The 27,013-nt window shown below is 45.7% G+C and overlaps 1 protein-coding gene across 1 annotated transcript in view; it reads right to left on the bottom strand.

Annotated features, from left to right (window-relative positions):
* The window catches only part of apc2 (APC regulator of WNT signaling pathway 2), a 200,303-nt gene that overhangs the window by 131,094 nt on the left and 42,196 nt on the right, over positions 1 to 27,013 (bottom strand). Inside the window, exon 2 of the mRNA XM_078423873.1 lies at positions 9,320 to 9,478. Within this exon, the coding sequence (XP_078279999.1) occupies positions 9,320 to 9,478 (159 nt within the window). The remainder of the gene's footprint in view (positions 1 to 9,319; positions 9,479 to 27,013) is intronic.

The raw sequence follows: 27,013 nt of genomic DNA, 5'->3' as shown, positions 1-27,013 counted from the left end.
GCATGGAAACCGGCCCCTTTGGACCACCGATTCCACGCCAACCATCGATCCCAAGTTCACACTAGTTGTATGTTACCCCACTTTCTCATCCTCGCCCTACACGCCAGGGGCAATTTACAGATGGCCAATTAACCTACAAACCCGCACGTCTTCAGGAAACCCCTGCGGTCAAAAGGAGGACGTGCAAACTCCACACAGACAGCACTCAAGGTCAGGATATAACCTGGGCCTCTGGCGCTGGGCGGCAGCAGCTCTACCAGCTGCGACCCTGTACTGCCTCTGAATTTCTACCTGACTTTGGCAGAAAAACAATTCTTGTTCAGCTTCAGAACCCATTTAATGTCAAGGCAAGGTAATGGCCGTGTGCTGACTCTCGATAGGCGATAAATGAGAATGTAATGGCTCAATTATGTGCCATTTGTGTTAGCAAGAGTTTCCATCTCAGCAGCGGCATGTTAATGTAAATCAGACAGGTGCCCTCCCAGAAACCCACTTTACAAGCTACCTGGAGATTGCTGCCAGCCTGCATTTTATTTAACTCTCCAGTCTACTTTTCGCGTATTACACGGTTTAGTTTAGTTTTGTTTAGTTTAGTTCGGTTTGGTTTAGTTTAGTTTGGAGATAGAGAGCTGAAACAGGCCCTTCGGCCCACTGGGTCCGCGCCGACCAGCGATCCCCGCACATTAACACTATCCTGCACACACTAGGGACAATTTACAATTTTACAAAGCCAATTAACCTACCTATCTTTGGAGTGTGGGAGGGAAACCGGAGCACCCGGGGAAAACCCACGCAGTCCCGGGGAGAACGTACAAACTCCATCGCGACAGCGCTCGTAGTCAGGATCAAACCTGGGTCTCTGATGCTGTAAGGCAGCAACTCTATCGCTGCACCACCGTGCCGCCCCGAAGTTTAGAGACACAAGCTCTGTGGCTCACCAAGTCCACTCTGACCATCGATCGCCTGTTCACGTTAGTTCTGTTATCCCACCTTCCCACCAGAGGCAATTTACAGAGGCCAATTAACCTCCAAACCTTTGGGATATGGGAGGGAACCGGAGAACCTGGAGGAAACCCATGCGGTCACGAGGAGGACCGTGCAAACGTTACACAGGCAGCACCCAAGGCTAGGATTGCACCAGGGTCTCTGGGCCTGTGAGGCAATGGCTCTACCTGCTGCGCCACCGTGCCGCACTGAGTTGTCTCTCAAGAACACAAAAAGACGGGAAAATAGGAGCAAAAATGGCATTGAGGCCCTTTAAGCATGGCCTCCACTTCAATATGATCATGGCTGGTAGAGACATGGAATCATGCAGCATGGAAACAGGCCATTCAGCCCAACTCTCCCATGCCGCCCAACATACCCCATCTACACTAGTCCCACCTGCCTGCATATGGCCCATATCCCTCTAAACCTATGCTATCCATGAACCTGTCTAGTTGATTCTTAAACGGTGTGATAGTACCTGTCTCAACTACCTCCCCTAGCAGCTCGCTCCGTATACCTACCACCCATGGTGTAAAAAAAGTTGACCCTCAGGTTCCTAATGAACCTTTCCCCCCTCACCTTAAACCTATGTCCTCTGGTTCTTGATTCCCTTACACTGGGTAAAACTGTGTATTTGCCCTACCTATTCATCTCATGATCATATACACCTTTATAAGATCATCCCTCACCCTCCTGCGCTTCAAGGAATAGAGTTCTAGGCTGCTCAACCTCTCCCTATATATAGCTCAAGCCCTCAGGACCTGGCAACTCCTCATTAATCTTCTCCGCACCCTTTCCAACTTAACAACATCTTTCTTGTAACAAGGTAACCAAAACTGAATACAATACTCTAAATGTCCTCATCGATGTCTTGTACACTGTAACATGATCTCCCAACCTCTACACTCAATACACTGTATGTTGAAGGCCAATGTGCAGAAAGTCTTCTTGACCACCTTACCCACCTGAGTGCAACTTTCAAGGACCTATGTATCTGCACCCCTTTATCCCTCTGCTCAACAACACTCCCCGGAGCCCTGTCATCCAGTGTGGGTCTTGCCCTAGTTTGCCTTCCCAAAATGAAACACCTTGCACCTCTCTGTATTCAATTCCATTAGCCATTGCTCAGCCCACCTGCCTAACCGATCAAGTTCCTGCTGCACTTTGTTTTCAACCATCTTCGTTGTCCGCAATAACACCACTTTAATGGAAATGGAAATTGTTGTTTTATGAAAAGGATATAATAGAGAAATGGAGGATATTTAAAGGTGACATTTTGAGAGTACAGAGTCTTTATGTCCCTGTTCGGTGAAAAGGAAAGAATAATAATTTGAAAGAGTCGTGGTTTTCCAGGGAAATTGGACACTTGGTTCGGAAAAAGAGGAAGATATACAATAAATATAAGCGGCAGGGAGTAAATGAGGTTCTTGAGGAATATAAAGAATGTAAAAGGAATCTTAAAAAGGAAATTAGAAAAGCGAAAAAAAGATATGAGGCTGCTTTGGCAAGTAATGTAAAAGTAAACCCCAAGGGGTTCTACAGATATGTCAATAGCAAAAGGATAGTGAGGGATAAAATTGGTCCATTAGAGAGTCAGAATGGACAGCTATGTGCTGAGCCGGAAGAAATGGGGGAGATATTAAACAATTTCTTTTCTTCGGTATTTACCGAGGAGAAGGATATTGAATTATGTGAGGTAAGCGAAACAAGTAGAGTAGTGATGGAAATTAGGAGGATTAAAGAAGAGGAGGTACGGACACTTTTGAAGAATATAAAAGTGGATAAGTCTCCAGGTCCTGATAGGATATTCCCTAGGACATTGAGGGAAGTTAGTGCAGAAATAGCAGGGGCTATGACGGAAATATTTCAAACGTCATTAGAAACAGGGATGGTGCCGGAAGATTGGCGCATTGCGCATGTTGTGCCTTTGTTTAAAAAAGGTTCTAAAAGTAAACCTAGCAATTATAGACCTATTAGTTTGACGTCTGTGGTGGGAAAATTAATGGAAAAGATACTTAGGGACAATATATATAATTATTTGGATAATCAAGGCCTGATTAGAAACAGTCAACATGGATTTGTGCCTGGAAGGTCATGTTTGACTAATCTTCTTGAATTTTTTGAAGAGGTTACCAGGGAAATTGATAAGGGCAAGGCTGTGGATGTTGTCTATATGGACTTCAGTAAGGCATTTGACAAGGTTCCACATGGAAGGTTGATTAAGAAGGTTAAATCGTTGGGTATTAATAGTGAGGTTGCAAGATGGATTCAACAATGGCTGAATGGGAGATACCAGAGGGTAACGGTTGACAATTGTATGTCAGGTTGGAGGCCAGTGTCTAGTGGAGTGCCCCAAGGATCTGTGTTGGGTCCACTGTTGTTTGTCATTTACATTAATGATCTGGATGATGGTGTGGCAAATTGGATTAGTAAATATGCAGATGATACCAAGATAGGTGGAGTAGTTGATAGTGAGGTAGATTTTCAAAGTCTACAGAGAGACTTGGGCCTTTTGGAAGGGTGGGCTGAAAGATGGCAGATGGAGTTTAATGCTGATAAGTGTGAGGTGCTGCATTTTGGTAGGACAAATCAAAATAGGACGTACAGGGTAAATGGTAGGGAATTGAGGAATGCAGTGGAACAGAGGGATCTGGGAATAACTGTGCATTGTTCCCTGAAGGTGGAATCTCATGTGGATAGGGTGGTGAAGAAGGCGTTTGGTATGCTTGCCTTTATAAATCAGAGCATCGAGTATAGAAGTTGGGATGTAATGTTGAAATTGTACAGGGCATTGGTGAGGCCGAATCTGGAGTATGGTGTGCAGTTCTGGTCGCCAAATTATAGGAAGGATGTCGACAAAATGGAGAGGGTACAGAGGAGATTTACTAGAATGTTGCCTGGGTTTCAGCACTTAGGCTACAGAGAGAGGTTGAACAGGTTGGGTCTTTATTCTTTGGAGCGTAGAAGGTTGAGGGGGGACTTGATAGAGGTTTTTAAAATTTTGAGAGGGACGGACAGAGTTGACGTGGGTAGGCTTTTCCCTTTGAGAGTGGGGAAGATTCCAACAAGGGGACATAGCTTCAGAATTGAGGGACAAAGGTTTAGGGGTAACATGAGGGGGAACTTCTTTACTCAGAGGGTTGTGGCTGTATGGAATGGGCTTCCGGTGGAAGTGGTGGAGGCTGGCTCGATTTTATTATTTAAGAGTAAATTGGATAGGTATATGGATAGGAGGGGATTGGAGGGTTATGGTCTGAGTGCAGGTAGATGAGACTAGGTCAGGGAGAATGGTCGGCGTGGACTGGTAGGGCCGGACAGGCCTGTTTCCATGCTGTAGTTGTTATATGTTATATGTTATATGTTAATGCCATCTGATCTATACGAGCCTTCAGTATGATCATGGCTGATCGATGTAAAACTCAACTTCCCTTCTATGCCATTTCCTTTCAAACCTCAATCCCTCAACCTTTCAAATGTTTACCTATCTCCACCTTAAATATAGAGTCAGAGAGTCATATATAGAGTGATACAGCGTGGAAACAGGCCCTTTCACCCAACTTGCCCACACTGGCCAACATGTCCCAGCTACACCCGTCCCACCTACCTGTGCTTGGTCCATATCCCTCCAAACCTGTCCTGTCCATGTACCTGTCTAACTGTTTCTTAAACGTTGGAATAGTCCCAGCCTTAACTACCTCGGCACTTCAACTCCCCCTCCCATTCCCAGTCTGACCTTTCTGTCATGGGCCTCCTCTAGTGCCATAGTGAGGCCCACCGGAAATTGGAGGAATAGCACCTCATATTTCGCCCGGGCAGTTTGCAGCCCAGTGGTATGAACATCGACTTCTCCAACTTTAGATAGTTCCTCTGTCCCTCCCTTCCCCTCCTCCTTCCCAGATCTCCCTCTATCTTCCTGTCTCCACCTATATCCTTCCTTTGTCCCGCCCCCTGACATCAGTCTGAAGAAGGGTCTCGACCCGAAACGTCACCCATTCCTTCTGTCCCGTGATGCTGCCTTGACCTGCTGAGTTACTCCAGCATTTTGTGAATAATTAGAATACCTCCTCTGGCAGCTTGTTCCATACACCCACCACCCTTTGTGTGAAAAGGTTACCCCTCGGATTCCTATTAAATCTTTTCCCCTTCACCATAAACCTATCTCTAATAACCTGGCCTTCAGCATCCTCTGGGACAGAGAATTCCCAAGATTCACTACCTTTTGGGAGCAGAAATTTATATGCATTTCAGTTTTAAATGAACTGCCCGTCATTTTGTAGCTATGTCACCTTGTTCATAACTCTACTTCTTGTGGACACACCTGAACATCTACCCTGTCAAGTCCCCTTGGGATCTTATATGTTTGGGTGAAGTCGCATTAGAGATACTTTAGAGATACAACGTGGAAACAGGCCCTTTGACCCATCGAGTCTGCGCCGACCAGCGATCCCTGTACATTAGTACTATCCTGCACACTAGGGACAATTAACAATTTACAGAAGCCAATTAGCCTACAAACCTGTACGTCTTTGTAGCGTGGGAGGAAACCGGAGCACCCGGAGAAAACCCGCGCGGTCACACGGAGAACATACAAACTCCGCACAGACAGCACCCGTAATCAGGATTGAATTCAGCTCTCTGGCACTGTGAGGCAGCAACTCTACCGCTGCACCACTGTGCCGCCCAAACTCGTAACTCCAAGGATGACAGAACCAACGTGTCTAGCCTCCCTTGATAGGACATCCCTCTCATCCCAAGAATCAGTAAGGTGAATCGCATTTGGATTGTCCCCTAAGCTACTTCATCCATTTTTAGTGCAGAGAACCACATTTGTGCCCAGTTCAATTGACTCACCAATTACTGAGCTCAATGGACTCAGCAACATCCCATACAACTATAACAAATCCTCCCTATTCTAAAACTCCAACACCTGCACACACAATAAAGGCTCAAAACACCTAGTGGATGCAAGGAACTGCAGATGCCGGTTTACAAAATATACAAAGTGCTGGAGTAACTCAGCGTCCTGACCCAAAACGTCACCTATCCATGTTTAGGAAGGGACTGCAGATGCTGGTTTAAACCAAAGAGAGACTCAAAATCCTGGAGTAACTCTGCAGGTCAAGCAGCATCTCTGGAGAAAAGGAATAAGTGACGTTTCGGGTCGAAACCCTTCTCCAGACCTCTGTCTGAGGAAGGTTCTGAAGAAGGGTCTCCACCTGATACGTTACCTATTCATTTTCTCCAGAGATGCTGCCTGGCTGGATGAGTTACTCCAGCTTACTAAAACATCACCTATGCATGCTCTCCACAGATGCTGCCTGACACGCGACCTGCATGGGTTTTCTCTGGATGCTTCGGTTTTCTCCCACACTCCAAACACGTACAGGTTTGCAGGTTAATTGGCTTGGTAAAATTGTAATTTGTTCCTAATGTGTGCAGAACTGTGTTAGTGTGCGGGGATCGCTGGTCGGCGCGGACTCGGTGGGCTGAAGGGCCTGTTTCCATGCTGTATCTGTAAACTAAACTGAACTAAACTACGTAATGCTCCAAATGCAGCCTCACCAACCTTCTCATCTACAGAGCAGCCTCCTACAAGATATGCAAGTGCCAGGTAACAAGATAACACAAGAACACAAGAAAATAGGAGCAGGAGTAGGCCAACCGGCCCCTCGAGCCCGCTCCGCCATTCAATACGACCATGGCTGATCCTACCCCAACCCCCTTCCCACTATCGCCTTTCTTCCCACCTAAAAGAACCGTGTGGTATCCTGGGAGAGGCGAAAAACCAGATAAAAACCCAGGCCAATTTGGGAAAAAAATCCGGGAAATTCCTCTCCGACCCCAAGCTAGGTGATCGAAACTTGTCCAGGAGATTACCCAGGTCTTACTATACTAACAATAGCTCATGTCCACTTCCCTGCCCGCTCCCCGTAACCCCTAATTCCCTTGTCTATTAAAAAACAATCTATTTCCGTTTTAAATATATTTAACGTTCCTGCTTCCACACCTCCCTGAGGCAGCGAATTCCACAGATAAACCACCCTCTGAGTGAAGAAGTTTCTCCTCATCTCAGTTTTAAAAGAGCCCCCTCTTATTCTAAGACTATGCCCCCTAGTTCTGGTCTCCCCGATCATCGGAAACATCTTTAGCGCATCCACCCGATCAAGGCCCCTCACGATCTTATACGTTTCAATAAGATCGCCTCTCATTCTTCTGAACTCCATTGAGAAAAGTCCCAACCTACTTAACCTTTCCTCATATGTCAACCCCCTCATCCCTGGAATTAACCGTGTAAACCTTCTCTGCACTGCCTCCAGAGCAAGTACATCCTTTCTTAAATATGGACACCAAAACTGCACACAGTATTCCAAATGCGGTCTTCCCAATACTGTATACAGCTGCAGCAAAACCTCCCTACTTTTATACTCTATCCCCCTGGCAATAAAGGCTAAGACTCCATTGGCCTTCCTAATCACTTGCTGCACCTGCATACTAACTTTTTGTGATTCCTGTACTAGTACCCCCAGGTCCCTTTGCATTGTATTACCACGCAGCTCCTCCCCATTTAAAAAATAACTTGCTTTATGATTTTTTTTTCCAAAATGCATAGCTTCACATTTATCAGTATTAAATTTCATCTGCCAAGTCGCTGCCCACTCTCCTAGCTTATCTATATCCTTTTGCAGCCCTTTTCTATCCTCCTCACTCCCTGCTTTTCCTCCCATTTTTGTGTCATCTGCGAACTTGGATATATTACACTTGGTCCCCTCCTCTAAGTCATTTATATAAATTGTAAACAGCTGGGGTCCCAGCACCGACCCCTGCGGGACCCCACTAGTCACCGAATGCCATCCCGAGTATGATCCATTTATCCCAACTCTCTGCTTCCTGTTTGAAAGCCAATCTTCTACCCATGCTAATATATTGCCCCTAATCCCATGATTTTTTATCTTAAGTAATAGTCTTTTATGTGGCACCTTATCAAAAGCCTTTTGGAAGTCCAAGTATACCACATGCACCGGTTCCCCTTTATCCACCCGAGATATTACTTCCTCAAAGAATTCAAGCAAATTAGTCAAACATGACTTCCCCTTCGTAAAACCATGCTGTAAAGAAAACACTCAGACCAGGATTTACGGTATAATAATTTTTGAAAGCTTAGCCAGCTAGGGAGGTGGCAGCTCCAGGAAGGATAGGGAGCAGTGGTAACTGGAGCCAAACAAATTTTCGATTCACATCAAAACTTACCAACTTTAATACATATCCTGCTGCTCATCTGTTGTGAACAGTAATGTAATCCAATGGCCAATATAGAAAACATTGTGCTTTAATGCCAGAACAGAATGCAAATGCCTCCTTAAATTCCCAAGACGAAAATAAATTAAACAACAACGTGAAAATTCTTGGTTACATAACTTTCACCCAGTTTGCATGTTAAATCCTGAGAATAATGAAAATGTGTATCTGGTTTCCTCCCTATGTCATTTTCAATACAAACATTACCTGGGCAATTTTCTATCAAACACGCAATTTGTTCCAACACTATACTTGACAGTGGCAGGGTGGTCAAAAAGGCATTTGGCACTTTGACCTTCATCAGTTAGAGTATTGAGTATGGAAGTTGGGAGTCATGTTGCTGTGATATAAAACGTTGTTGAGACCACATTGAGGGTATTGTGCTCAGTTCTGGGCGCCATGTTACAGGAAAGATGTTGTCAAGCTGGAAAAGGTGCAGAGAAGATTTACGAGGATGCTGCCAGGACTCGAGGGCCTGAGCTGTAGGGAGTGGTTGAGCAGGCTAGGACCTTATTCCGTGGAGCGTGGGAGGATGAGGGGTGATCTTATGGAGATGTATAAGATCACGAGAGGAATACATAGGGTAAACGCACAGAGTCTTTCACCCAGAGTAGGGGAATCAAGAATTAGAGGACGTAGGTTTAAGGTGAGGGGTGAAAGATTTAATAGGAACCTGAAAGGGTGACTATTTAACAGAGAGGGTGGGTGGTGTATGGAACGAGCTGCCGGAGAGGTAGCTGAGGCAGGTACTATCGCAACATTTAAGAAACATTTAGACAGGTGCATGGATAGAATAAGTTTAGAGGGATATGGGCCATACGCAGGTAGATATGGGCCATACGCAGGTAGATATGGGCCATGCGCAGGTAGGTGGGACTAGTGCAATTGGGACATGATGGTCAGAGTGGACAAGTTGGGTCGATGGGCCAGTTTCCACACTGTGTGTCTATGACTCTATCAACAGATCCAGCTATCTTGCGGCTGCTTTGATTAAAAACCTTAAGATCACCAAGGGACCTATTAGGCAATTCCTCACCTTCATGTCCGAGGTCTCGGTCTCCAGCTTGGTCAGATGGCTGGAGTTGTCCTCCAGCTCTCTTCGAAGGTGAGAGTTCTCTTTCCTAAGTACCTCAACTTGCTTCACGAGATGGTCGTAAGAAGACGTTGATCCTGACATCCTGAGTTCTTCCAACACCTGGCAAAGAAAACATTTTCAGTACCAATTTCAAAAGTGGAACCGAGTGAGATTGGGGACAAGAGTGTCACCATTTTCACATGGCATCTGCACTCAAGCAAGAAGTTGCATGTGGTGAAAATACTATAGCCAGTCAGAGCTGAGTTGATTACATATCAGTCATCCACTGTTACCAGAAGAGAACACAAGATGCTAGAGTAACTTCGCAGGTCAAGCAGCATCTTCGAAGAACATGGATAAGTACATTTCGAGTCAAGACCGAAATTAGACCGAATCAGATGTGGGGGCGGGGAATGAAAGCTGAGAGAGGGGAAGGCCAGGACAAAGTTCATAAGTTCTAGGAGCAAAATGAGGACTTTCGGCCCATCAAGTCTACTCCGCCATTCAATCATGGCTGATCTATCTTTCCCTCTCAACCCCATTCTCCTGCCTTGGCCCTATCACCCCTGACACCCGTACTAATCAAGAATATATCAATCTTTGCCTGAAAAATACCTAATGACGGCCTCCACAGGAATGAAGAATGGCTCCTTTAACCTTTATAGAAGTTCAGCTGAGAAAACCTCTGGGATAAATCTCAGAACCCTCTGATGTAGCTTCTTTACATAAAGGATCAGCAGTTTGAATTCACTCTCTTAAATATGGCAACTTCGAAGAACAGATTTGTTCGAAAACATCCCAGATCCTTGTCATTCCCGCCAATTCTAGAACTATCGTAGGTATTTAGTTCCCTGTTGCCCTGGCTGCATGGCTAGCCTATAGTTCCTCTGTTGCACTATGAGTGTCCAGGTAATTAGCCATTCAATATTCTAAAGTTTAGCTTAGTTTAGAGATACAGCACGGAAACAGGCCTTTCGGCCCACCGAGTCTACTCCGACCAGTAATCCTTGCACACTAACACTATCCTACACATTTTAGGGATAATTCACAATTATACCAAGCCAATTGACCCACAAACCTGTACATCTTTGGAGTGTGGGAAGAAACCGGTGAAGCTGGAGAAATCCTACGCAGGTCACGGTGAGAACATACAAGCTCCGTTCAGACAGCGGCCGTGATCAGGATGGAACCCGGGTCTCTGGCGCTGTAAGGCAGCAACTCCACCACTACACCACCGTGCCGCACAGTTTTTTGTGGGAGAGATAAAGTGAACAAATACTTTGCTAATTTCTTGGTATCTCTTCTGCTCACTAAGATGATCCATATGTTATCTATTTAACATTCACCTGCTTCTATCCTCCACTGATTATATATAATGCAGAACGTGGAGCACGGACGCTAGCCATTTGGTACATCTGGTATAGATTGTCGTTTCTGCTTGAGACATATGTCCTCCCATTCCATTTACCTCATCTCAGCAACATATACCACACTGTATAAATTGCTATCATTTTTCTAACTTTGATATTCCTACTGAACCAAAATATCTTTAAAAGGTAAGGCTGTAAAAATCCACTGACATCACTGGAGCCACAAACTAGATCTCTGCAGGACATTATTATTTCACGAGGTGGTGGCACAGCGGTAGAGTTGCTGCTTCACAGCGCTTGTCAGCGTCGGAGACCCGAGTTCAATCCCAACTTCAGGCGCTGTCTGTGCGGAGTTTGTACGTTCTCCCCGTGACCTGCGTGGGTTTTCTCCGAGATCTTCTGTTTCCTCCCACACTCCAAAGACGTACAGGTATGTAGGTTAATTGGTGTAAATGTAAAAATTGTCCCTAGTGTGTGTAGGATAGTGTTAGTGTGCGTGGATCGCTGGGTGGTGCGGACTCGGTGGGCCAAAAGGGCCTGTTTCGGCGCTGTATCTCTAAACTAAACTAAATTAAACTAAGACCTATCCATTAGACAGTATCCAAGATGGCACCAAAGCCAGGTGACTCTTTGCATGCTGGTCCCAGAAGTGAATCGGCTATCATTCATTACAATCACTCAACTCTTTTAGATCTTTATTTCAACAGTAGCATTTACCTTCATAATTGGACTTTACTGGATATTATCTTGCACTAAATGTTATACCCTTTATCCTGTATCTATACACTGTAGGCGGCTTGATTGAAATCATGTATGTATAGCCTTTTCGCTGACTGGGTAGCACGCGACAAAAACGTTTTTCACTGTATCAAGGTACACATGGCAATAATATAGCATATAACAACATATAACAACTACAGCATGGAAACAGGCCTGTCCGGCCCTGCCAGTCCACGCCGACCATTCTCCCTGACCTAGTCTCATCTACCTGCACTCAGACCATAACCCTCCAATCCCCTCCTATCCATATACCTATCCAATTTACTCTTAAATAATAAAATCGAGCCAGCCTCCACCACTTCCACCGGAAGCCCATTCCATACAGCCACAACCCTCTGAGTAAAGAAGTTCCCCCTCATGTTACCCCTAAACCTTTGTCCCTCAATTCTGAAGCTATGTCCCCTTGTTGGAATCTTCCCCACTCTCAAAGGGAAAAGCCTACCCACGTCAACTCTGTCCGTCCCTCTCAAAATTTTAAAAACCTCTATCAAGTCCCCCCTCAACCTTCTACGCTCCAAAGAATAAATATAGCTAATCTAAAACTAGCTTAGTCCGTCTTTAATTTTACAATACCATTTTTCTGCATATTTCCAAGATTCAATTTCGGATTTCCATACAAAAGGTAAAAACAAAACGGAATCAGTCTAAAGAAGGGTCCCGACCAGAGGGGAAAAAGAGAGAGAAAAAGAGAGAGAAAAAGAGAGAGAAAAAGAGCGAGAAAAAGAGCGAGAAAAGAGAGAGAAAAAGAGAGAAAAAGAGAGAGAAAAAGAGAGAGAAAGAAAAAGAGAGAGACAGAAAAAGAGAGAGAAAGAAAAAGAGAGAGAAAGAAAAAGAGAGAGAAAAAAAAAAGAGAGGGGGAAAAAGAGAGAGAAAAGGAGGGAAAAAGAGAGAGAAAAAGAGAGAGAAAAAGAGAGCGAAAGATAAAGAGAGGGAAAAAGAGAGAGAAAAAGAGACCAGAGGTTCACTGTGCATTCCCCCCACAGATGCTGCCTGACCTGCTGAGTTCCTCCAGCACTTTGTGTTTTGCCTAAAAACAAAGCAGAAAACTACTTTCAAGCCCTGTAGCTCAAGGTTATGTGGGCAAGCTATTTTTTTCAGCTTCATCTTCAAAAGCAGGTGGTGATGTCCGTAGTTGCAGAAAGCTGCACATTTCTATCATCAGCACATTTGCAGTTATCCTGAGAATTCTGTTACTCAGTGAAACACCACTGTTTATTATAAAGGGGGAGGGGGGTGACAGGGTGACGTACAAGTGCCATCTAGCTCCTATTCTTGGTTGTTTTCAGGATAACAAGTCAAGGATTTCCCTTTCACTCTCCATTTCACATCCTAACCCCATTCTCCTGCCTTCTCCCCATAACCCCTGACACCCGTACTAATCAAGAATCTATCTATCTCTAAAAAAAATATCTATTGACTTGGCCTCTGCAGCCTTCTGTGGCAATGAATTCCACAGATTCACCATCCTCTGGCTAATGAAATTCCTCCTCATCTCCTTAATTTTTGTAAAAATATACTTTCACTTATTTCATTATTTCAGATCCGAGCAAAGAACATAGAAGATAGAAGATAGAACCGTGCAGCGCAGGAACAGGCCCTTCGGCCCACAATGTCCCTGCAAAGCATAATGCCAAGTTAAACGAATCTCATCTGCCTGCACATGATCCAGATCCCTCCATTCCCTGCACTTGCATGTGCCTATCTGTAAGCCTCAAATGCCTCTCTCGCACAGAACGCCACAGGAGATCATTTTTCCCTGTGGCCATCAAACTGCACAACTCCACTCCTTTCTGTCATGGGGTAGACTGACCCCTTCCCCCCCCCCCCCCCCAAATCCTTGCTCATTCCCCCAATCCTGGAATGTCCACTCATCACTTTAATTTCATGTTTCATGTATCTTGTTGTTTTATGACTGTTGGCAGACCAATTTCCCTCCTGGGATAAATAAAGTTCTACCGTATCGTATTGCATCCTATCGTATCCACCTCCACCTCCATCCACGGCCACATGCTCCAGGCACCCACCATTCTCGGTGTAAAAAAAACTTGCCCCCCACATCCCCTTTAAGCTTTGCTCCTCGCACCTTAAAGTTACCTTCTACCGCTGCACCATAGAGAGCATCCTAACACATGGCATCCCTGTGTGGTATCTCAGCTGCACGGAGGCAGAGAGGAGAGCTCTTCAGCAGGTAGTCCATAGAGCTCAGAGGACCATCGGAACACAGCTACCAGCCTTGGAGGGCATCTACAACACACGATGCCTCACAAAAGCCACCAGCATCCACAAAGACTCTTCACACCCCTGCAACAGTCTGTTCGAACTTCTACCATCGGGCAGACGATACAAGGCCTTCTACACCCGCACCTCCAGACTCAGGAACAGCTTCATCCCCAGGGCCATAGCTGCTATGAACCGGTCCTGCTGAGCCTGATGGTCACATCGCACAGTGAACCGGCACAGATCTACTTGCACTTTATTCTGTTTTAAAACTGTTCTAATTTGTTTCATTGGGTTGTTTAAATTAATACTGACTAGCTAATTAATTCATTGCATCGTATGGGAGGCGCATTCCAAATCTCGTTGTACCCCTGTACAATGACAATAAAGATATATTGTATTGTATTGTATTGTTATGCCCTCTAGTTTTTGATATTTCCAACCTGGGGAAAATACTTTGACTGTCTACCCTATCGAAGCCACTCATAAATACTTCTATCAGGTATCCCCAAAGATGGACACAGAAATCGGGAGTAACTCAGCAGGACATGCAGCACCTCTGGAGAGAAGGAAGCTCCAGAGAAAGCAATCAAAGTCTGTTCCGCTGCCCCATGTAGGCCATAACCTCTAATCCGGGCCGCATTCTGATAGAATGTCTGAATGTCTGCCGTCTGAAGAAGGGTCGCAACCCAAAACGTCACCTATTCCTTCTCCCCAGTGAAGCTGCCTGTTCCGTTGAGTTACTCCAGCATTTAGTGCCTCCCTTCGATTTAAACCAGCATCTGCAGTTCCTTCCTGCTGCATACTGATAACGTTGTGGAGTTTAAATTCGATCAAGTGTACAAATTCTGCTTGTGTCGGTGACGGTGACCTGGATTGACGCAAAAGCAGTTGCCTCACTAATTTTGCCACACAGGGAATTGAAAGCTGCCAACCTTATCTAGTCCATTTGTGACTCAGGAAATTGAATTTTGAAATTAGGTACATTATTGATATCGTGAAAAAAAAATAGCTTTGCATGCTATCCAAACAGATCAGATATACCAGACATAAATACAATCAAACAAATCAAATTGAAGTATGAAAGGTGGAGCAAAGGAGAAGTTAGTTAGTTTAGTCAGCTTAGTTTATTGTCACGTGTACCGAGGAACAGTGAAAAGCTTTTGTTGCAAGGTAATCAGTCAGCGAAAAGATAGTACATGATTACAATCGAGCCGTCCACAGTGTACGGACACAGCATAAAGGGAATAAGGTGAATAATGTTTAGTGCAGGGTAAAGTCCGGTAAAGTGCGATCAAAGATGGTCTGAGGGTCTCCAATGAGATAGATAGTAGCTCAGGACTACTCTCCAGTTGTTGGTCGGATAGTTCAGCATACAGGATGATACAGGGCCCAGAATATAGTTCTCAACATTGAAGCACATCAGTTCCATAGAAAAAATCCAATGTCCGCAATCGATCTGAGAATGGTCCCGATCCGAAACATCCACCACCAATCCATGTTCTTGAAAGATGCTGCCTGACCCGCTCCAGTACGTTATGTATTTTAAAATATATAAACCAGCATTTGCAGTGTTTTGTACCTTCTTATATGTAACCTGTGTTGATCCGACCAACATTTCTAATTTACACACAAGTGTCCTTTGCAAATATGAACACAATTTACAGCCACTGTATTTTGTTCATTGTTCTTTTCATTACAGGTTGGTGAGTTACATTATTAGCAGTTGCCATGGTAATCAGTACGCACTGGAGGTACCTGGGTCCGCAACCTTGAACATTATGATTCATTAGGCCTGTGGGAAATCAGTGTTGATTACCATCTGCGAATGATTTGTCTCCTTCACCAAAGTCGTTTCCATATTTTACGAGTCGGCTCAGGAATGAAATCTCACTTGCTCACCTTTGCACAGCGCAGCAATAATCAAATTGCACGGCCATTGCTTCGGTTCCATCCTCTGAAGATAACAACAAGCCATATTATTCTTCAGGAAAATTAACCCCAGAATCTATATTTTTCTCCGGGTGCTCTGGTTTCCTCCCACACTCCAAAGACAAACAGGTTTGTAGGCTAATTGGCTTTGGCAAAGATTATAAATTGTCCCTAGTGTGTGTAGGATAGTGTTAATGTGCGGGGATCACTGGTCGGCGCGGACTCAGTGGGCCGAAGGGCCTGTTTCCGTGCTGTATCTGTGAACGAAGACTAAACCAAACATTCATCGCCTTGCAATGATTGAAGGACCTCGTCGTTTCCATTCCAACCGGGAACAGGATGATAAGCAGGTGAGAAATTAAAGCCTCTACCCCTGAACCTCATTACTTACTATAAATGTATGCAAAAAATGAGAAAATGATGCCACCGTAAGTACGAGCAGGGATAATTGCCTGTCACAGCTCACCACCATACTTCTCAGATTTGCTATAAAAACGTTAAAGCCATCACAGAACGTTGCCCTGCACTGTTCAGGTAGCAACATCAGTGACTGAAATGAGCTGTGGGTCTAGCAGACTAAATGACTCCAGTGTTAACATCAGTGGTCCAGGGAGCCGATGATTCTGGCTGCCTTATTAAAAGTGCAGCAGTTAGAGTGCTGCCAGTAAGGTAGCAAGAGGTCGTACTTCATCCTATATTCACGTCATTAAGTAATGCAGCATTGAAGCAGTTCCTTCAGCCCAACTTGTCCATGCCAAGCACGTTGCCCCCATCTAAGCCTGTCCCATTTGCCCACGTTTGGCTCCTATCCTTCTAAATCTTTCCTATTCACTCAGAAGAGGCCACTCCCTCCTCCCCTCTCCTGGCAGGCAAGAGGTATAGAAGTATGAAAACGCACACCATCAGAATCAGGGAATGTTTCTTTCCAGCTGTTATCAGGCAACTGAACCATCCATCCAACATCTGGAGAGAGAGGTCCTGAGCTACTGTCTACCTCACTGGAGATCCTCAGACTATCTTTGATTGGACTTTACTGGCCTTTATCTATATACTAAAACTCTCGTTTGTTATCTTGTTTGTGACTGAACTTCAGCCATAACGGTACACGATAGCGCGACAATTTTAGGCCCACCTTACTCACCATTGTCACTTTAGTGATAATGCAAGCAGTTTTATTGAAATCGGTGTTATATTTTTTAAGTTATTCACATTTTAAAGTTTAAAAGGAGGGGAGGGGGAGGGGAGGAGGGAGGGAGCGGGGAAGGGGGGAGTGGGGGAGAAGGGAGAGGGGAGGGGGGGGGTTGAGGAGAGAGGGGAGAGGGGGAGGACAGGGCGCTGCACCAATGCAGGAGAGGTTTGGGCCCAACGGGTCCACTTGGTCTAGTCTTGCACTAAATGTTATTCATGTTATTCCCTTTATCATGTATCTGTACACAGTGGATGGCTCGATTGTAATCATGTATTGTCTTTCCGCTGGCTGGCTTGCACACAACAAAGGCTTTTCACAGTACTTCAGTACACGTGACAATAAACTAAACTGAACTAAAGTATTAATGTAGTGTCCAAGTTATTCATAAATGCTGTCATTGAAGCCGCCTCAACTACTTCATCTGGCAGCTCGATCCATATACTCACCACTATCTGAGTGAAAAAGGTTGCCCCTCAGATTTGCATCTTGTCCCTCTCACTTTAAACATATATCCTCTTGTTTTTGATTCCCACACCAAGGAGAAAATTAAAGTCTATGCACTCACCCTGTAATTCCCCTCATGATTTTATATTGCAGTTGGCTACAGAGTTTGGATCTCAGTTTAGTTTAGAGATACAGCTCGGAAACAGGCCCTTCGGCCTACCAAGCCCACGCCAACCAACAGCCTCCACACATTAACCCTCTCCTACACACACTGGGGACAATTTACATTTACACCAAGCCAATTAGCCTTCAAACCTCTACGTCTTTGGAGTGTGGGAAGAAACCAATGATCTTGGAGAAAACCCACGCAGGTCACGGGGAGAACGTACAAACTCCGTACAGACAGCACCCGTAGTCAGGATCGAACCCGGGTCTCTGACGCTGCAAACGCTGTAAGGCAGCAACTCTACCGCTGCGCCACCGTGCCGCTGCGGTGGAGCCCAATCGTAGCGATCCAATTGTCCTATATTGTCCAATTCAAGTAAATCTGTTTCTGAAGAGGTTGGTGGTAAACATATCAAGGAGGTTGATGGAAGGTTTTGTTTTAATTCAGTGCATTGCTGTGATCTGCAATCTCTTGTGTAGACGTTGGAGCAAGTATGCTCAGTGGTAACTTTTAAATAGAAATGGGATGTATGCGAGAAGGGAAAGAAATAATCAGGTCCACAGGGAAAGAGCAAAAGATAAATCATTGGATACAGTCACAAAATGCTGGAGTAACTCAGCGGGACAGGCAGCATCTCTGGAGAGAAGGAATGGGTGACGTTTCGGGTCCAGACCCTTCTTCAGACTGGTTAGCGGTAAGGGAAACGAGAGGCATAGACAGTGATGAATATCTCTCCAGTCTGAAGAAGGGTCTCGACCCGAAACATCACCCACTCCTTCTCTCCAGAGATGCTGCCTCTCCCGCTGAGTTACTCCAGCTTTTTGTGTCTATCTTCTGTTTAAACCAGCATCTGCAGTTCCTTCCAACATAAATCATTGGAGAGTTCTTTGAAGAGCCGGTGTGGACGAGATTGTAACATGATCATAACAATTCACTGCTTTGAAAACAATCTCTTTTCTCTCATCATCTATCATTTGAAAGCAGCACCCTTTGGAAACAAACTCTGCTGGGAATGAGCAGAATGAAGCAGAATTTCACCCACAGCCTCACCCACTAAACACATTTCTATTAGCACACAGGTTCTGAAACGCAAAAACGAGGAACTGCAGATGCTGGCTTATGAAGGAAAGACACAAAGTGCTGGAGTAGCCCAGCAGGCCAGGAAGCATCACCAGAGAACATGGATAGGTGATGTTTCAGCTCAAAGAGTGATAGAGTCACAGAGTGATACAGCACAGAAACAGATACACTCCAAAGCTATAAAACTGTATCCAGTACTCTGGCATTTTTCATCTTGCACTTCCTGTGGTACTTGTGTATGGCTTGATTATACTCATGCATATTATGATCTGTGTAGGAAGCAACTGCAGATGCTGGTTTAAATCAGATAGACACAAAATGCTGGAGTAACTCAACGGGACAGGCAGCATTTCTGGAGAGAAGGAATGGGTGACGTTTTGGGTCGAGACCCTTCATCAGTCTGAGGAAGGGGACTCGACCCGAAACGTCACCCATTCCTTCTCTCCAGAGATGCTGCCTGTCCCGCTGAGTTACTCCAGCATTTTGTGTCTATCTTATATTCTGATCTGATTGGATTGTACATCACACAAGCGGAAGCTTTTCGCTGTACCATGGTGCACATGACAGTAATAAACCAGCACCAATGGTTCGGCAGCTTTGTTCCTTTGCCTGTGTCCATCTATTAACAATGCGGAGAATCTAATTTGTTTCGTTGGCAGTTCTATCTAATTATCCTGCCACCTTTAGCGAAATAAATCTGTTGAGTAGCATCCCATCGCAAAAATACGCACCCCTCTGCTGCAATAATAGACAAGACTGGGTTTCCATCACATCTTTTCATATTCTCCCCATAATAAGATGTTGTAAACATGTCCTTACATAGTTCCCAGTTACCACAGGAGATAAATTGCATTTGATTCTGACCCAGATATGATGTCGTCTGTGAATAAGCAAGAAGGCAACTAATTCCCATTGATCATCCCAGTTACATGGCTCTGCATGCAAAACAACATTGGTTTTAACTCAATTCCCTGCTTAATATCATTTCAGCAGCCCAAGAAGATTAATCTTCTCGGCAAAGCAGCAGCATGTCCGGCCAATCACTGCTGCGCACAAACTTATCTTCCAAATGGAAAACCAGTAATCAATAAACTCCCTTGTTTTCTTTGACTTTGCGGAGATCCTCACAGTACTGCATTGGGACGGCTCGGTGGCGCAGCGGTAGAGTTACCGCCTTGCAGCACCAGAGACCCGGGTTCGATCCTGACTATGTGCGGAATTTGCATGTTCTCCCCACGACCGCGTGGGTTTGCTCCGGGTGCTCCGGTTTCCTCCCCCATTCCAAAGACGATAAAGTTTGCAGGTTAATTGGCTTCTATAAATTGTCCCTGGTGTGTAGGATAGAACTCGGATACAGGTGATCGCTGCTTGGCGTGGACTCGGTGGGCCAAAGGGCCCCTTTCCACGCTGTATCTCTAAACTAAACTAAAGTACCAGTCGAAGAACGGAGGTCCTAAATGATTGTAGGTGCACAAAACGATAAATGGTCTTGCACCCTCCCTGTTAGTAATGAGGGCTAACAGCTGGAAGGCTTCCTACCTCCGTGGCGAACTTGTATCTTGGAAGGTTTATATCACAGGAGGCCACTCAGCCCATTCCGTGTGTGCTGGTCAAGAAAGGGATGGCCAACCTAATCCTATCTGTCAGCACTTGATACTCTTGGTGCCGAGAGGATACTGAGGTAGGGATGAACAGAGGGACCTTGAAGTGTGCATCATAGATCCTTAAAGTGCAGCAATGTTGGCCTGTAGTTACAAAGGCAGAAGGAATGCCTTTCCTTTAATAGCGTGAGGCACAGAAATAGGAGCCGGAAACATAGAAACATAGAAACATAGGTGCAGGAGTCGGCCATTCGGCCCTTCGAGCCAGCACCACCATTCAATATGATCATGGCTGATCATCCTAAATCAGTACCCCGTTCCTGCTTTCTCCCCGTATCCCTTGATTCCGTTAGTCCTGAGCTCTATCTAATTCTCTCTCGAAAGCATCCAGTGAATTGGCCTCCACTGCCTTCTGTGGCAGAGAATTCCACAGATTCACAACTCTCTGGGTGAAAAGGTTTTTCCTCATCTCAGTCCTAAATGGCCTACCCCTTATTCTTAAACTGTGACTCCTGGATCTGGACTCCCCCAAATTTTTTCCTGCATCTAGCCTGTCCAATCCCTTAAGAATTTATATATGTTTCTATAAGATCCCCTCTCATTCTTCTAAACTCTCGCAATGAAGGCCAACATGCCATTAGCTTTCTTCACTGCCTGCTGTGCCTGCATGCTTACTTTCAATGACTGATGTACAAGGACACCCAGGTCTCATTGCACCTCCCCTTTTCCTAATCTGACACCATTCAGATAATAATCTGCCTTCCTGTTCTTGCTTCCAAAGTGGATAACTTCACATTTATACTGCATCTGCCATGCATCTGTGTTGCCATATAAGCCACAGCTTTTCAAGTGCATATCCAAGCATTTAGCAGTGTACAAGAGCACGAGGGGACTGGATCGAGTAGATGCACAGGATCTTTTACCTAGAGCAGGGGAAGCAAAGTCCTGAGGACATAGGTTTAAGGTGAGGAGAGAAAGATTTAATAGGAATCAGAGAGACAACTTTTTCACACAAAGGGTGGTGGGTGCATGGAATGAGCTGCCAATAGAGGTAGTTGAGGCTGACACTATCACAACAGAAGATATTTGGACAGGTACATGGACAGGAAAGGTTGAGAGGGATATGGGCCAAACGTGGGCAGGTTGGACTAGTGTAGAAGGGGCAGCTTGATCAGCATGGGCAGGTTGGTCTGAAGGGCCTGTTTCCATGCTGCAGGTGACTCTATGACTCTTGATATCAGCCACTCCTACCCTTTCAGGCTCCACGATCCTCAGGTGGAAATGTTTCCCCCTTCCAACCCTATGCCCAGTGTGGAGGTACTGGATCTTTGTCCATGTCCAAAATGGAGAGGTGTCTCTTCATCCAAGGCTCACCACCCCACAGATGAGAGGAAAAGATCCATTTTAGCTGCTGGACATACATCACAACTGCTTGAAACCTGCATTCAAGAGAGAGCTAGATAGAGTTCTTAAGGATAGCCGAGTCAGGGGGTATGGGGAGAAGGCAGGAATGGGGTACTGATTGAGAATGATCAGCCATGATCACATTGAATGGCGGTGCTGGCTCGAAGGGCCGAATGGCCTACTCCTGCACCTATTGTCTATTGCCTCCTCTCAATAATAACTTCTAATCCAAAATGCCAATCAACATCTCTAACCCAGTGAAGAAAGAATTTAAATGCAGGTCCACCACCGATTATCTGGCAAATGGTGCCCACATCTCCCCCACGCCCCAACTCCCTTTAATACAGACAAAATTCTCCCCCCCCCCTTCCCCCTCCCCCAGAAAAACGTGATGCCCCGGCAGGTAAGGTGGCCGATCTCTACCTCATCGGGACTTCTGCGGCCAGTCGGAGGGTCAAATTCGTCCCCTGCGGCCGGTAGCTGTGGAACTCCGGCCCGGCCCGAGCCGGCAGATCCGTTCCCATAGCCGACTTCCAGGGCCAACCTCGCGGGTCGGTGTCCCGGCCCCCGCCAAGGCCGTGACCTCTGTTGGCCCAGCCAAACGGAGACTACGGCAAGGCACTGGAACCAAGGGTGCCGGAAGATTGGCGGTGGACCGGTATTGCATTCTCAATCCGATGTAATAAACTAATGTCGGAGGTTTCTAAAATTAAAAATTTCAAGGTTAAAGGAAAGCTCCACTCTCTATTCCATCTCTCTTTTTTTTCATCTGTCTTTCTTTCCCGTTGATTATTTCCCTTTCTGTGCCTGAGTTAACATTAAATCAACTTCCTCTTCTGCCGTCCTTTTATTTCCTTCCCTGTCCTTGCATGTCTTTGTTCAAAGTGAAGCTGGTTGCCCCATTGTTTCCATGATCCCAGTTGCTCCTTTACCTTCATTGTTCAGTTGTTAGCTCACAAAATTAATCAGAGCTGAAATATAAGCCGCAATGCCTGACTAATAAATCTGACTTCAATCTGGAGAGGCTGGGACGTTGTTCCTGGGAGAGGGGTAGATCTTGTAGAGTCGTACTAAATTATGAAGAGAAAAGACAGTGTAGGAAAATAACTGCAGATGCTGGTACAAATCGAAGGTATCACAAAATGCTAGAGTAACTCAGCGGGCCAGGCAGCATCTCAGGAGAGAAGGAATGGGTGATGTTTTGGGTCTCGCATTCGAGTCACCAATTCCTTTTCTCCTGAGATGCTGCCTGGCCCGCTGAGTTACTCCAGCATTTTGTGATACCTTCGAGGAGAAAAGATAGGGTGAATGCGCAGTCTTTTCCCAAGGGTAGGGGAATCGAGAACTGGAGGGCATAGGTTTAAGGTGAGAGGGGAATATATAAAAGAAGCCTGAGGGGCAATATTCTTTCACAGAATGTGGTGGGTACATGGAACAGGTAGCCACACGAAATGGTAGATGTGGATACAACAACAACAACATTTATAATTCATTTATACAGGAAAAGAATGATAGGAAAGGCTCAGAGAGATATGGATCAAACACAGGCAAATGTGAATCACTTAACAAGACTAACACCAAAAAACTGCAGATGCTGATTAATACACAAGAGGGCACTAAGTGCTGGAGTAACTCGGCGGGTCAGGCAGCATCTCTGGAGAACATGGATAGGTGGTGCTTTGGGTCGGGACCCTTCTTTAGACTGATTACAGGGAAGGAGAAGAAAGCTGGAAAAGGGTAGAGGCAGGACAAAGTGTGGCCTCCTAAGGACCTTCTACAACACGGTGGTTGCATCGGCCATCTTCCATGGAGTGGTCTGCTGGAGCAGCAGCATCTCAGCGGCGGAGGGGAAGAGACTCGACAAGCTGGTCAGGAAGGCCAGCTCTGTCCTGGGTTGCCCCCTCGACAGTGCAGGTGGTGGGAGAGAGGAGGCTGATGGCAAAGTTAACATCGCTGCTGGACAACGACTCCCACCCCATGCAGGACATTGTCACTGCACTGAGTCGCTCCTTCAGTGACAGACTCCTTCACCCCAAGTGCGTGAAGGAGAGATATAGGAGGTCCTTCCTTCCCGCTGCTGTGAGACTGCACAACCAGCACTGCTCCCAGCAGACGAGTCAACAATATCAGCTAAGAACACACGGAAAACTGATGACAATTGATGTATCTTTTATTTATAATGAATGATCTCTTGCTATCCACTTTGCTGCTGCAACACTGTAAATTTCCCCGGTGTGGGACGAATAAAGGAATATATTATTATTATTATTATTATAAGTAGATGGATGGAACAAAGGCCAGAGATAGGAAAAGAAGGAGTGAAATAGGTTTGTTGTGGATTGTGAAGCCAAGAGAAGGAAAATCGTGGGGGAGGAGGAGCAATCCAAATTGCTGATTGGGCAAGGTATTATTTTGGTCCACATTCTTTGCTCAAGAGAAAACAACGCACTTTGCTCTGTTCTACCATAACATGGAGCAAGGCTGACCTCTGGTGATGAAGCTGGTACTCACAGCATTAAATACATTTCAATGCTGCTTTTCTAATTTGACACCAATGGATCGCAACAACGAAATGTCTTGCGTCACAGAGATCAGCGTTTGTGTAATGTTGCCACTGAAAGCTCCTGTGAATAGTTTACTTTCATTTAGTTTAGAGATACAGCGCGGAAACAGGCCCCTCGGCCCACCAATTCCGCACCTTCCAGCGATCCCCGCACACTAACACTATCCTACACACATCCTGGGGACAATTTACATTTATACCAAGCCAATTAGCCTACAAACCTGTACGTCTTTGTGGAGTGTGGGAGGAAATGGAAGATCTCGGAGAAAACCCACGCAGGTCACGGAGAGAACGTAAAACTCCGTACAGACAAGCACCTGTAGTCAGGATCGAACGCTATAGGTCTCTGATGCTATAAAAGGCAGTAGCTCTACCGCTGCGCCACTGTGCAGCCCCTCCACGCCTCCGTGCAGCCCCTAGCTCCCCCCCACCTCAAAATAATTGAACAGTACCTCAATGATACATCTACCACTGTGTCAAATTCAATTCTGCACTGCAAGAGGCATTGTCTTTCAGATGACGCTCTTGGTAATAGATCCCCTGACACCACTTGATGTAGATCAACGGGATTATCCCCTGGCTAATATTTACCACTTAACCACCATCACTGAAAACAAATCTGCTTGACATCATCACATTGTTGTATGTGGAAGCAGATTGCCCAGCCATTAACCGCTGCATATTACATGACATTGGCAGATGGGAGGAGATTGGGAGAAGTGTTGTACAATTGCAAATATTTTTATGTGTCTTAAAGCAGACGGCCCCTTGGGAGACAGACACAAAAAGCTGGAGTAACTCAGCGGGACAGGCAGCATCTCTGGAGAGAAGGAATGGAGGGTGACGTTTCAAGTCGAGACCCTTCTTCAGACTGGTTAGGGATAAGGGAAACAAGAGATATATTATCATATCATCATATCATATATATACAGCCGGAAACAGGCCTTTTCGGCCCACCAAGTCCGTGCCGCCCAGCGATCCCCGTACATTAACACTATCCTACACCCACTAGGGACAATTTTTACATTTACCCAGCCAATTAACCTACATACCTGTTGACTACATATTGACGATGATGTAGAGAGATAAAGAACAATGAATGAAAGATAGGCAAAAAAGTAACGATGATAAAGGAAACAGGCCATTGTTAGCTGTTTGAAGGGTGAAGGCGAGAAGCTAGTGCGACTAGGGTGAGGGAGGGATAGAGAGAGAGGGAATGCCGGGGCTACCTGAGAGAGAAATCAATATTCATACCACTGGGCTGTAAGCTGCACAAGTGAAATATGAGATGCTGTTCCTCCAATTTGTGTTTAGCCTCACTTTGACAATGGAGGAGACCTAGGACAGAAAGGTCAGTGTGGGAATGGGAAGGAGAATTAAAGTGTTTAGCTACCGGGAGATCAGGTAGATTCAGGTGAACTGAGCGAAGGTGTTTAGCGAAACGATCGGCCAGTCTACGTTTGGTCTCGCCGATGTATAAGAGTCCACATCTTTTACAACAGAGACAGTAGATGAGGTTGGAGGAGGTGCAAGTGAGCTTCTGCCTAACCTGAAAGGACTGTCAGGGTCCCTGGACAGAGTCAAGGGAGGAGGTGTGGGGACAGGTGTTGCATCTTCTGCGGTTGCAGGGGAAGGTACCAGGAAAGGGGGTGGTTTGGGTGGGAAGGGATGAGTTAACAAGGGAGTTGCGGAGGGAAAGGTCCTTGGGAAATTGGTCAAGGACGCGCCGCCCAGAGAATAAAGACGGATCCAGCATGGTGGGGGGCGGGGGGGGCCGAGAACAAAAAGAGACCATTGGGGATAATGAAGAATTGGTAACATGGCCGGCGCCCTCTAGGTGGCGACTCTTTGCATACTTAGTGTATGGTACGCAAAACAAAGAATTGCACCGTGATAATTGCACATGTGATGATCAATCAGTCAATCAAATTGTGATTAAAATAGGGAACTATGGCTAGAAACAGTCTCCCAAGTCCTGCTTTACATGTTTTTCCAAAAAAAATGTATTCTGTGGATGACTTCGTATACGATCTACCTCTCTGAGACTGAGATGATCTGTGGTGTGCAGAATACGTGGTGTGTGGCACGGTGGCGCAGCGGTAGAGTTGCTGCTTCACAGCGCCAGAGACCCGGGTTCGATCCTGACTCCGGGTGCTGTCTGTACAGAGCTTGTACGTTCTCCCCGTGACCTGCGTGGGTTTTCTCCGAGATCTCCGGTTTCCTCCCACACTCCGAAGACGTTCAGGTTTGTGGGTTAATTGGCTTGGTATAAATGTGAATTGTCCCTAGTGTGTGTATGATAGTGTTAACGTGTGTGGGGATAGCATTAGTGTCACGTGCCTATCCAAAAGCCCCTTAAATGCCACTATTGCAATTGCCCCCACCACCACTTCTGGCAATGTGTTCCAGACCTCCGCTGCTCTTGTGTGTAAAAAAACTTGCCTCCCACCTCTCTATTAAACGTTCTCCTCTCTCGTTACAGCGACTATGCTCTTTAGTGTTGGGAATTCCACCCTGGGGGAAAGGTGTGTGACTTTGTTGAATCCACTCCAAAGAAAGACCTTTTTATTCAATTCTACCCGCAGAACACCATAAAGGTGTATTGGGGGTAGAGTTGCTGCCGTACAGTGCCAAAGACCTGGATTCGATCCTGACTACGGGTGCTGTCTGTATGCAGTTTGTACGTTCTCTCTGTGACTGCGTGGTTTTTCTCCGGGTGCTTCGGTTTCCTCCCACGCAGGTTAATTGGCTTCTGTAAACTGTCCAGTAGTATGTAGAATAGAAATAATGTGAACAAGTGATCGCTGGTCGGCACGGACTCGGTGGGCTTTAGGGCCCGTTTCCACACTGTATCTCTAAAACTAAAACTAAAATAAAATGAGTCCCGTCGGACTGAAGACAGCTTGTCG

This window comes from Rhinoraja longicauda, chromosome 28, assembly GCF_053455715.1.
Source record: "Rhinoraja longicauda isolate Sanriku21f chromosome 28, sRhiLon1.1, whole genome shotgun sequence".
Taxonomy (NCBI): Eukaryota; Metazoa; Chordata; class Chondrichthyes; order Rajiformes; family Arhynchobatidae; genus Rhinoraja; species Rhinoraja longicauda.
This window is presented reverse-complemented; position numbering and strand designations above follow the sequence as displayed.